This window comes from Lissotriton helveticus, chromosome 12, assembly GCF_964261635.1.
Source record: "Lissotriton helveticus chromosome 12, aLisHel1.1, whole genome shotgun sequence".
Lineage (NCBI taxonomy): Eukaryota > Metazoa > Chordata > Amphibia > Caudata > Salamandridae > Lissotriton > Lissotriton helveticus.
In genome coordinates, this window is record NC_136073.1 from 850,835,753 (window position 1) to 850,849,342 (window position 13,590).

Consider the following 13,590-nt stretch of genomic DNA (forward strand, 5'->3'; position numbering starts at 1 on the left):
GCGCACAGGGGGATTTCCTACACATTTGGTGGACGTGCCCACTCTTGACCATTTATTGGAAGGAAATTCTCAGTCATATTCGACAGGTATTAGGCTACCCGCTACCCGAGAACCCACTCACGATTGTCCTGGGCCTCCGACCGGTGAAGCTGCATGCCATGACTCGCCGTGATCGGCATCTCAGGCTCCACATGCTTGCTGCTGCTAAACAAATCATTGCTCTTTACTAGAAAAAGGCAGAAACGCCGTAGATTAACATAACATAACATGAAGTGACATGTGTATTTGTAAAGTGCACATTCCCCCACACGTCTCTTGGCGCTGAATAACAGATGTTTATTGTTACCAAACTCAATGATACTCATTATATCGACCTCAGATGGATGAAAGGCTGAGTGGACCCACAGGGATTTGAACCTGTGACCATGAGGTCGAACACAGGCCCCTGCAGTGGATGCATTAGTCCACTGAGCCACCAGACCCAGTTAACGTATGGTTCACCCGCCTGTGGCATACAGTGGCAATGTAGTTACTCACAACACGCTTGCAATGCCAAGACACTTAATTTACTAAATTATGGACACCCCAGGTGGATTATCTAAGCCAACTGGAATATGCTAGACTGCAACCACCGAGATTGCGGGCTCTACATCTCTTTGAGGATGCAGTATGCCCCCCAGACCCAGATGGTCGCGTTTGACTCCCCTCGTCCCTTCCGCCACACCTCACACTCCCTTTTCCTTCCCTTCTGGTCCTTCTTACTTCCTCTTTCCTTCATTGTTTACTCAATAGGCATTATGTTCTCAGTTACAATTGCGATGTCCACGTACAGACCCAAAATGTGTGCCTCTAGGACTGAGTCTCTATGGGTTGGAATCCAGCCTTGTGCATTGGTGGCTTGGTAAACGCCTCACGATAACTGTAACTTTAGGTTGTACGCACGAGAGGCTCGCCCGTGAGGTACTGTTCTTCCTCACAATCGATTTCCATTGCCACAAGCAATGCTCCTACCACCGCGTTGGTTGAACTGGGCAGATGATAATGATGGGCACTGTCTAATGGTCAGAGATTGTAGATTGGAATGATTTCTATGATATAACGCTGTGAAAAATGGTTAACTGTAGTGTTGAGAACTGTACTATGAGCTTATCTTAAATGCTAATAAAAATAAGTTTACAAAAATAAAAAATAAAATTTAGCCACTGGGCAATCATTAAATATAATCCTATGTACATACGGCAGTACCTCTAGTATAGTGTGGCGATATGTAGTACTTCCCCTTGAAATTCACTGCTGTCCTAGGCTGAGAACACTGTAATCCTTCCCATCATAGTTATGGGCCTACAATTGGAATAAATCAGACTGCTATACCTATATTTGCTATGAAAACTAAGTTAGTCTCACCACTGGCTGTGAGACGAAGGCTGAATCAGTAGTTCCAAAGCATGTTTCATAATCAACTGTACTCTTGTGTTTTACACCCCTGCACTGAGCACTGCTCTGTTTACACACTTATTCTTTGTTACGCCACTAAATATGAAAAATATTCAAACCTTAAAATACCTCAATGTACTAAATGCAATTGGAGCATGATGTTTTGCTATATTGGCACTTTAATGCATACGTGGTTTACATAAATATGTGACTTCCTGAAAATATATTGCTGACAGTGAATCCATCCCTCTTGAAAAACAAGCATTTCCAATGCAATAGGTCTCGCATTTATGCGAGTTAAAGCTATTGGCATTGTAAATAACAATGCCTACAGCTTCAACTCGTGTAAATGCGAGACCTATTGCATTGTAAATGTTTCTTTAAGTTTAAAACTGAGCGCGGCGCCCCTACAAGGACACAGCGCTCGGTTTCTTTCTTTCTTTTTTTTTTTTTTACTTTAACACTGATCGCGGTGTCCTTGAAACCCAGTGTTAAAGTAAAAAAAATAATAAAGAAACCAAGCACGGTGTCCTTGAAGCTGCGCCATGCTCAGTGTTAACCCTTTAACCTCGGCGGAAATTCCGCTGCGGTGCTGGTGATTTATGGCGTGGGCATGGTTCGGACGGCCCCCGGCCGTCCTCCGCACACGCCCACCGTGACGTCGGACGGCCACCAAGGGGTTAAAGTTAAAAAAACAAATAGAGCGCTGTGTCACTGAAGGCGGCACCACGCTCAACATGAAAGTTATATAAAAGTATATATTTTAAATGATTGTGGTGTCCCTAAAGCGGGCGCCGCGCTCATTATGCAAATATCCCAAAAAGCAGCCGCCATTGTCTCCATCCGTGACAATAACAACAAAAATAGTGCTCACTTAATAGATAAAGCAGTCCATGTAACGTGCCAAGTAAAAGGTCCAGTCCTTATGGGTGGTAACAAATAGCAACAAGGAGGGATTAACAAGCCTCATAATGAATCAGAAGCTAGTGTTTACCAAGGACAATGACACCAGCCAATGAAAAATATGGGAGGAGAGTGAGCGAGGCTTCCACAGCATACTCTACTACAGCATGCCTTGCAGAGCGAGCAGCGCATGTGCGCAGCCCCTAGGCTCGACCTAAAAACTTACACAGTTTCACTGTGTTCTGGGTCACCCTGATTTTGATATAATTGGCAATAAGAACAGGCATAGTGACTGAAGGAGATAGTTGAGGCTTACATCACCACGAACAGGACAAACATATGTACTTCAGAAGACGAACAACAAAAATGAATAGAACATCAAATTTTATCTTCTGAGGGGACAAAATACCCAACAAAAATAAATGGAGTTTTCAACCAATGACCTTGAAAAAATCCTTCTATGCGAGTTTAAAATTCAAACTCGCTCCCTACCATGTAAATCATGATGGGAAGGCTGACAGCCTTATGGGTTTCCTAAACCTGCAGTGTTGGTTTAACAATGTCTCAACTGCAAAATGTGTTGCCTAGCTAGAGGGTTTTTAGAACAGGTTTAAACAGCAGTGTTTACAGTTAACTGTTTAACTAAATTGGCTATTTGGACATAATTCAAAAAACTTTTACAGGCTAGAAAATATTGCTTCGTACAGTCATGGTTGTTATGATTTTAAAAACGTTTGTCACATGAAAATATATACTATAAAATCATTCTGAGGCTCGAACAACATAGTTCGCTGTTTTTATCTATCAGAGAAACTTCTCTGAGAGAGGAAGTAGCACGCATTTAAAAGGTTCCCTAAAAAAGAACAAAAAAAGGCCCAAAAGAAACCCACAAAAAAGACTTTCTCAAGGGCAGATGGTATGTCGATTCTATAGCAAAGAAAGAACTATAGGATTGAGAGAAGCTGGATGGACAGAGCGTACCCCGCGGTAAATGGAACCGACCAATCCACATTGTGAACTTAGAGGAGTGTTTCAAGTTCTATGGCACCCACTCCAGAATATACAGCCAAGATACCCGTGATTTGTGGAACTCAAGCACCAAGCAGAAAAAAATTCAAGCAATACTTTTTGTGGCACAATCACTGCAATTCAGGGTGTACATGTACTAAACCACCTAAAATAATCAAAATAGCAATTTCTGCAAACAGAATCAACCAGGTGTGTGTATGTAAGACAACTTCTCAGTTTTCTGACCAGTAGGTTGCAGGTTTGTCTAGTATGAATTAGTGATCCTCCAACTCTGGTGGTCTGCTAGTGCCTTGCCCTTCTCCCTTTACCAACCCCAGAAAATGTCCTTACAAGGCACATTTCTCACCCTTCCTCGCTGCTTTCCTCCTTTTCTTCCTTGGCATCGGTGTCCTGCTCAGCCAAAGAATCGGAGACAAGTTTCAGAGAACGCTCAGAGTGAGACACGAGCTTCTGAATTGCCTGCAGCTCCTCTTCCGTGGGATAGATTTGGGAGTGCTTGAACATGATGTATCGATCGTCAAAAGATTCAGGCCTCCGGTTATGCTATCATAAAAAATGAAAAACACAGAACTTCAATGGAAAGTGAGGGCTACATTTGTAACAAATGATAATATAAATGCAAAACTCTAATATCAACAATATGCACAATGTGTTTGGGGCCTGCTTTTAATCATTATAACTATGTGTCCTCAAAATGATAGTCTGTCACCTGCTGGACCTCTAGGTGTGCATACTCTGATTATGTACTTATTGCCCACTTCCATAAGCTTACTCTTCATTGCACCCCATGTATGATCTCAGCCTGGTTTATGGACTTATTTTCTAGGCCCACTTTGATTAGCCAAGTAAGCCATCCCATATCCTCATGGGGACAAAGGGCACAATGTACAAACTATAAGTCGCATCCCAGTATTTCTGTGACCAGTACTGAACTATATACTAATAGGTTGGCTTGTAAAATTCTGATTCAGAGGAGCATGTAATCAACCCTACCTTATACACATGAGGTGGGTCACTGATTGCGACTCACTCAGACTGGTTGCCATCACAGAGATGGTGGAAAGCAGGGGTCAGCAGACCACTATGTCTGTGACCATTTTTAAATAACAAACTTTATTTTTTAAGGCAGCCATTTTTCCTTAAATTAAACGGTGTGCATTTAAAAAACAAATACTTTACTTTTTATTAAGTTAGTTTAAGAGTTGGCACGGGCACCTGCACTTTCAGTCACAAACCATTCACTCATCTCATCTTCAATCGCTATTTGAAAGCAATGCCTATGACAGGGCCCTTACAAACAGGGTTTCAGGATGGAGTTGCAAAGCCATTTTAGAAGTCACAAAAATTTTACAGACTGTTAAAAATGGATTAAGTAATTGTAAAAAACGTTTTTGCTGTCACAAACAGTGATTTGAACTGCTTGAGATAGTATACCAAGCATCTGTCCGTTAGCCCCCTTGAGCGGTTTGCAATAAGCCTGTGGAAATATTGCCCAGTTTGCAGCCTTGAGCAGGATTGTAAACATGGATCAGAAGTTATATGGTAGCACCAAAACATGTCAATTTCTCAAAGAACATGGTGTTTCCCAAACAAATGTTTCTTGGTGCATAAACCAGAAAGCAATGGACGAAACAACCAATATTTTATGGGTATGGTTATTCTTTCTGTCATTTGGTGACTTTTCATTCTTAGGTGACCTGTCATTCACACATTTTTGTAGATACAAACCAAATGTGTGTCCAATTCTGAATGTTACAATAATAATAACGATGGATAGGTGTAAAGCGCATGGCACCCTCAAACGAGGTGTCCCGGCGCTAATGTAGCAGACATCAGAACAAAGGTACCAACACAGTTAATCCTGTTGCTTAAAAAGCCAGGTTTTCAACGCTTTTCTAAACTCTTAACTCTGAGTTCAGCATGTGTGAGTGGGGAGGCAAGTTGTTCCAAAGCTTGGCAGACCCCACTGAGAAGGACCTGCTCCCTGCCTGACATTGGAGAATCCAGGGACAGTGGGATAACGTCGGAGGTTGGATCCAACTATGTATATTTGTTAGTGATCACCAACAAAGACAGATAATATACTGGGATAAATAAATCAAAAAAGTAAATGTTTTGGAATAGATATAAGCTAAAAGACGAACTGGATATAAGGCCATATTTCAGTCTGAATCATTTAGGGTTGTCCCAGAAGAGCAGCCGTAGTCCTGTGCAGTGGGATAACCAACAGAAAAATGAATATACTCACTCCTTCATGCACCCAAATCTCAGAGAAGTTGGAATTCAAAGATCATTCTCATCTTGGAAAAAGATATATAGATATATGCACACACATACCAAGGCACAGAAAATAAATATTGCCAAATAAGACGTTAATTTGAACTGTACTAATAAACCCACATTCACAGATGTATTACTACAGTTCATAGGCCGAATTCCAGTTTATTTCAGAGACTGCATGGTACAATAGCTTTACATATGAAACCATCTCTCCTAATAACCAGAAGTCATCTTCAAAGTGATTTAACCCTACTGCACAAACTTAGCCCCTTGCAACTTGGTTATTCGTTAAACATGAGTGGCCTTGAATGCATGCGCCCTTGTTTCTCTGATAGTACAGGGTTGTTGCGTTGTCCATCTATACAAGTAGGGATTTTATCTTGAAGGAAGGAAGGAAAACATTTATGGCCAGATGGAAAATTCTCAGTTCCAGTCAGTTAATGTGGTAAGACGTCTCCCTCAGACCAAGTTCCCTGAACCTAAAGATGGTCTTTGCAAGTTCACCATCCCACAAGAGAGACATCTGTGATGATTGAATGCACTGAGTTCTCCTGATGAAAAAGATGTCCTTTATATAGGTTTTGAAACTGACACCGATATGAAAATGATTGAACTGCAGACTGGGACAGAGTGAGTATGTCTTACCTTCTGCCCGTCATTTGGCACCATTGATCCTCTAAGCATTGCTTAACAGGTCTCATGTGGAGCCTGGTTTGAAGAAACGGGAAACTACAAGAGGTCATCAAGCCTAGAAGAGAAGATTGCAGTCTATCCGCCGAAGAAGACAGTCTGCCAGAAGAGTGAGTGAGCTCCAGGCTCTTTCTTCCAAACCTCCTTTCCTTTCTGTTCATCCGGACAAGGTGGTTTTAAGGACCCGTACTTCTTTCTTGCCAAAGGTTGTCACGCCCTTCCACATCGGGCAGACTATCCCTTTGCCCACCTTCTTTCCGCCTCCGCATCCTTAAAAGGGAAGAGGAGAGGCTCCACCGTCTGGACACAAAACATGCGCTCGCATTCTATCTGCAGCGTACACAATAGTTCCGGGTGGATGATCAGCTCTTTGTTGGCTACGTGGGCGCCAATAAAGGTTGGGCAGTGCACAAACGGACCATTTCCCGGTGGGTGGTTCTGTGCATCAAAGCATGTTACTCCTTGGCCAAATACAGAACTGACATCAGCGTGAATGGGTGGCGCCTAAGTACACTCCATGACGTCATCTCGGAGCTGACGACGCCAGTGACGGACGCGGAGCCGCAGGACGCCATCTAATGATGCGCATGGGTACTGCTAAGCAAAACTTTCCGGATCCAGTCTGACGCTTGGAATATTTTAAGGTAAGGAATCTAGCACCAATGTGTCTCTTTCAGATACAGTCTGCAAAGAAGTGGTAAAATCAGTATAACACCTCAGAACATCCTCCAATACCTCAGCTTTGATCCATCAATCAAGATAAGGAGAGACAAAAACCTTTTTTGTTTTCTGAGATACGCAGTGATCACTGTCATACAATTGGATAATGTTCTTGGTGCTAACTTTAGTCCAAATAGGACTTTGAACTGGGAATGGTTGTTGCCCACTAGCAACCTCAGGAACTTCTTGTGTTTCTTTGTGGTTGGTGGGTGTGAATATAAGCATCCTGAAGGTCTGTTGCATACTTTAGTCATACATTCAGTCACCTTCGTGTAACTGTAGGTAAATCTGGTGGAACACCAGCATCCTGAATTGTATTTCTTTACACATGTGTTAGTTGTTCTAAACTAATATTTGGACTGCTTCTTCAATGTCAAACAGGACTATACTTTGAACATCGAACTGTAGGGCATAGTTGGACATTTGTGGAGGGTGATTTCTTCAAGGCAGAGTGTCATTGACAGCCGATCTGTTAACATTGCCCTACTCTCCCTTTTTTTCTTTAAAAAAGGCTCTGCCGAAGATACTCCTAGTCATTTTTTATTAAATGAATGGCCTTTTTTAACATAAAAATAATTGCAACGTGTCCAATTCTAGCATTTAATTGGACCACAAACATATCTTATTGTATTAATTTGTGCTTTTCTACTGAAAAGAGTTGGGGGGAATTTCGTGCTTATGCAATGTGTCATTTGGTGCAAAGGTTAATTTTCACATACAAGTTAAATATATTTCTTCACCTTCTTTTGAGACATGTTCAGAAATAAAATTGGGAACAACTCAAAATGATTATATTTGACCTGGCTTTTTGTCAATTAAAATAATTAGAAGGACTGTGCTAGGAATTAAAAAATGTTTCCTAATTTTTACTATCTGCTAAACAGCATCTAGAAATGTGAAAGTTTTGTTTATTTATTAGCACAACTGATTAGCATTGACAAAGGGCGGTATTTGTGAATGTTGTATGTGTGGTTTGGATTGAGTGTGTGATGGATGTCTTGGCCAAAAGTTTGGAATGATTTGTAAATTTGTACAGAAATTGTAGGTTATTATAATGTGTTATATGTGTTTGTATTTTTTTGTATATGCACAAAAAATGTGAAATTATTCAAAAAAGAAAAAAGTCTGACTAGTGAAATAAATGAATAAATAAACTAGAGACGTAATTCTAAAAACGGAAAGGGATTTTTTTGTTCATTCAGGTTAAACCAAAAAGCGTTAAGTAGTTTCCATATTGGCGATTGTGTTGTATTGCTTCATGTATTTGGCTTAGCCTTACTGGGTAGAAGTCAAGACTCAGTTTTTTTTTTTATTTCATTTATATGAGGCATGTTCTTCTGCACTTAAAGTCAACACCTACTTACTCACACTGCAATAAGCACTGCGCTCTCTGCACTCCTATACATTGTTAATGATAAATGACCTGCATGTGTCGCAATACATGAAAATACAGTAGCATGAAAATATAAGCATTTTAAGTTGGTTCCTTTTTCTTTTTTTTTAAACATACGTCAAAATCATTTGTAAGACATATCTAGTACATATACAGAAATTAAAAATTGGGCATAATTTTTTTCTTGATAATCTATATCCTGGTTTCCTCAAGGTAGACGGGTCAGGCTTGTTTATTCTTATCTAGCTTCTAAATGGTCACTGTGCCAAATGCTTATTCCTAACCCTTCAGAGAAGGGTTGAGCCATTAACAAGGCACTGACATTTTTAAGTCAAAACACCTTTGACAGTCAAGTAAAGCAGAAATCCTCTACCACGGAAACAAAATATAGTCTCCTATCCACGTAGGCATATGCCAAAGGGATACTGAAACGGAGTAGACGGGTACCTAACCTCTTACAACCAACACAATCAGTCACATAGCAGAAGAAGGTGGAAGGGGGCAGTATAAAAACCAAATTTCATTTATCAAAATTATTCTCCTACCTAAAGAGGTAATGGGTATGACCAAAAATGGCATTTGTTACTTTTCCTGGAAACCAGACCTCAGGTAAGGTGAAATGATCCACGAGGTCCGGTTGCAGGGAGCGCTAGGTGCCAAACGGGTGCTGGGCGTAGCGGGCGGTGTGCCATTGTCGCCCCACCCACCTCCCGAGACCTATGGGGAGTGGATCGTTTTTTATACAAACCACACAGGTCCCTCTAAATCAGAGGTATTTTTCACGACTTGGTGGTTTTTTGCACTATTTTACACGACTATTTTTAACTTTCACGTCCTCTGGTAGGGTGGACCTTAGCGCGCCCACACCGCCGAGGTACACATCATATTGGTCCTGAAGAAAGCCCGGTAAATCGTACACATAAGGGCAGAAACATGTCGACCCCACGTTTATAGTGGAAATAACCAATACATTACTTGGTAGATTTCCCGACACATAATTTTAACCTTGTCAGACTGACCACTGAATACAAAAATTTCTTTCTGGTACAGTTCTTTGACAATTTTAATTATCACATTTTTTCACACTACTGTCACAAAACCAGCTCCGCAGTAATCTGGCGTTGCAGCACACCAGGGAGGCATTCGGCTTCTCCTGGTGGGCCCGATGATGAAGCATGTCACCACCCAGGGTGGTGGGTGAGGGCTTCCTAAAAAAACCTATAACGACTTCCAATGTGTAGTGTATAGGGTCATATCAATCTCTGATCATGTGCTACTAATTTATACTATTCTGTTGACACTCTCTTGTTGTTTTACAAAATAAGCTTGGGGGACTGAGGGTGTCCCTTTCCCTCTCTCTCATATTGTTAATACTGAAATGGCATACTGCCCACCTCAAAGGCCTTATTACGAAACCATGAAGAAATACATACATGTAAAGAGTCACACTGCAGAGGTAAGCTGAAGAGTCTTGGGATCCTTGGCATCTTCAAATCTCTTCTATCAAACCCCCTGATGCTAAAATGATTACCCGCGAAGAGCGGTGGCACAGGCAGGCCAGGTCTACCCATGAGTGGGGGTGGATGCCAGTCTAGAGTCCTCCGACGTCGTTGCTCTTCCCAGTACAGTTTCTCCTCCTCCATTCTTCTCCAGTACATAGCCTGTTCATAGCGTCTGGAGAGTAGACAATACCAAGCACATTTACCACACATACAAAGTACTCAGTTCTAAAAAACATCATTCACTGCAGCAAATCTATCCTTTTCACAATCCCATGAAGAGTTTTGGAACAACCTTTAGCTTTCAAACACCCTTTGGTACAGAGGTCACACGAAAGCACATGAGTCCGGTTTAGTAATGTACTTATCGAATGTCTTAAATCCCAAGACGGACTCAATTTTGGTATAACATATGAGGGGGGTTCCACCTATACTTTCAGTTAGGGAGAGTACATGGGTGAAGTCATGAATGCGATTAGTACCTTCTATGGCTTAAAGAAGTGAGGGGACTTTGTTCAGTAAGAATAGAAAAAGTAACCTGTAACATGGGGTCAGGCGTAGTTTACCAAAAATCCTTCTAATTTGGAGTGCAACCCTATTGTACAGCCACATGCGCTGCACTGATTGTGAATAAGTGCTTTTCACTCTATACTGTGTTTTGCCTGAACAGATGTCACACAATAGTGTTTAGTGAATGAATAGAAATACATTGAGGATGAAATGACTAATCTGAGGACTTTACAAATGAAAGCTAAAGATACTTCATTCTTTCTGATCAAATACTGCCTTGATCTAATGACCAAACTTTTGTTTGCTGACTAACACCACAGTATGCAGTCAACCAACCCTATCAACATGCCCAGTTTAATAAATAGTATGTAATAGTAGTTTTTGTAAGCAGGTTGTCCATACTTTGTTAATCAGATGAGACCATAAGCTAGCAGAACGTTCTAGAGTCTTTTGTCCTGTCAATGCATTACAGATTGGGAGTATCCATCACACTCTTTTGTGTTAAAAATGTAGGGCCTGTGAATGAGTAGACCCAATCTATAATGGCATTTCCTTTAAAAATGAAGAGCCTTTTGAGACAAATCTTGGATGGGGGGACAACACATCTATGCCCACATATCTAAACTTATGGCTGACCCACTGTCAGCGCTTCGCTAACCCTCCACAGTAATGCAGTTCAGCCAGTCTTGAAGGCATGTATGCCCAAACCTTGAAAGAGGGACTGATTTTTCATCGTCTTATAGTAAGCCTGAAAATGCTGCTAGTGTGCATTTAACAAAAGAAGCAAGTTTGTACAATGCCTTGGACAGAGGCAATGAAGTGTGTTGATGAAACCAGGTGATAAAACGTAACCACAACGCTAACAATCAATTTCAAGTAGGTGGCATGCTAGTCTCCCATGAACTTTAATGGTCATGTACCTTTGAAAGACTTAAATACCAAAATGGAAACTAAACGAGACAGGCAGCCAAGTTCCATGCATTGGACATTTTGTTGTTTGTGTTCCGGTTAAAGCAGGAGCTAGCCTGGCAGTTCGGGCTGGCTTCTTTCCACTGAAACTGGGTTAAGATTCATTTGTATGCTGTGTCCTACGAAGGTGGCATGGAGTGCAAAATTAGATGAACTGAGATGCAACCCTGAGTAACAACCAGTGGCTGAGATTAATTCAAGCATTCCATCCATCACTTTTTTGTATACTGTAGTGTGTCACCCGAAGAGGGACGGGTATGCTCAGACGTGGGTCCCATGCTCACTGTCTCACGAGTCCTAACTAGGCCTAAGTCGGTCCATGGTTGCTTGTGTTCAGGGAAGACTTGGCTTGGCAGTTCAGTCAGGACTGTTCCCACCTGAAGCAGGGTCAAGACTGATTTGCATATTGCTTGCTCCAAGCTGAGGTGGCATGGTGTGCAAAATAACAATGGACTGGGATGCAGCCCGAGTAATTACCAGTGGCTGGGATTAATTCAAGCATTCCATCCATAACTTTTTTGTATCCACTAGATAAGATGGAGCCTAGCACACAGAAGGCCAGTGTAGCATTCATGGGAAGATCATATGTGCAGGAGCCTGCAGCAGGATACAGTGATTCAAGGCAGAAGACAGCCAACATTACGAAGTCAGACTAATTTTAAGTGCAGGCAAGGACAGTATAACTATGAAAACACACTTAGGGATGTGGGCTACATGAAACCTGCTACAGCTCCGTAACAATTTGACTACTATCACATGGCAAGAAGACATCTCAATCTGTTGTTGAAAACACACCACTTAACGCCATCCAAGATAGTTCCCACACATAACTTGTACCGCATATTAACTAATGCCGAAGAAAAGGAATGCCAGCAATAAACAAGACACCTCTTTCACAGAAAGGAGTATGGCGCACCGCACATTAAAAGTGGCAATGAGCACAAACGCTGTTAGTGTGGTCTGGTGATAGTTCCATGGGAAGGGGTCATGCTAAGCAGATATTTCCATGATAGATTGTCTCTTTTTAACATATTCGGGTCTGAGGCAACAACTTACTCATAACCGGTCATGAAGTCACAAAGCACTATAGTAAAATACCCCACAAAGTGCATGTTGTTAAAGTGTATGTGATGCATGTGGCTGACTGGAAGCAGGATACTAAGTTCAACAATCAGTCCAGCAAAGAATACACAAGATACCATTGAGGCCAGTCGAAAAGTCAATTACATATGGCCTTAAAGGGACACCCAACCATATAACGCCTAAGTACAGAAAGAAAAGGCAAAGTGACTTGACTGGTTTCCACTACCATACTACAGTTGCCACTCCAGACCTCTCCGTGCAACATCATGGACTCCAGCAGGGGTGTCCGGATGAATTTACCAACTGTTGTTCCACAGTAGTGTTGGATTTGGAGACTTGGCTCTAACGGTACGAGTACCCACACTGTTGGTGTTGATGCGGTTGATGAAGGAATGGCAACAAAGGGATTGTACCAGTTGCCAGCTGTAATAAAGGTTGTCTCGATACTGGTAACTTGGTTGTAGACTCTATTGTGTTCTTGTCGACCCAATGTTTTAAGGGTCTCTACCGCCATCTTCATGTAGAGGATATTTTCTTGCGTGTGCTGACCCAAAAAGAGTTCTGTCATTGAATGGTAAAATTAGAATATTCAGCTGAGCATCAGTCTTCTGAGATGTAAATCGTAGCCACAATAACATAGTTAGCATAATTCCATGGCTAAAGCTTAAAATCGCTAATTCTGCAAAGTCCATGTCCTCACTGATGACATGGTTGCAAAGCAACCAACCTTCATGTACCGCATCTTGAAAGTTCTATCTTCATCCCTTTTGAAGTGCCAATGCAATCTTTAAAATGTTTAAAAAGGGGGACAATGATGTCTTCCAAATAGAGCTGTAGCTCTTTCGCCTTTAAGAGCTGTTGAGAGAGTTCAGTAGATTTTCTTTCCATTCTTTTGCCCTCTCTTCCCAGAGAAGCAGAAGTGTCCGGAGGTGAAGGATATATATTTTTTACGTACAGCAGACACGCCTGAGTCCCGTTTTAAGTCAATGCAGAGAAAGATTGGATCTTTCTCTGAAGGATTTTATTTTTTCAGAAGCCGAGGAGCAGCTAATGTGCAATATTCCTCTACTATCATTTCAG

At 41.6% G+C, this 13,590-nt stretch overlaps 1 protein-coding gene across 1 annotated transcript in view; it reads right to left on the bottom strand.

Annotated features, from left to right (window-relative positions):
- ZFR2 (zinc finger RNA binding protein 2) overlaps positions 1-13,590 on the bottom strand; it is a 553,880-nt gene that overhangs the window by 223,738 nt on the left and 316,552 nt on the right. The window contains exons 11-12 of the mRNA XM_078669465.1: positions 9,883-10,123; positions 3,713-3,909 (exon numbers count right to left, since the gene is read on the bottom strand). Of these exons, the coding sequence (XP_078525591.1) occupies positions 3,713-3,909; positions 9,883-10,123 (438 nt within the window). The remainder of the gene's footprint in view (positions 1-3,712; positions 3,910-9,882; positions 10,124-13,590) is intronic.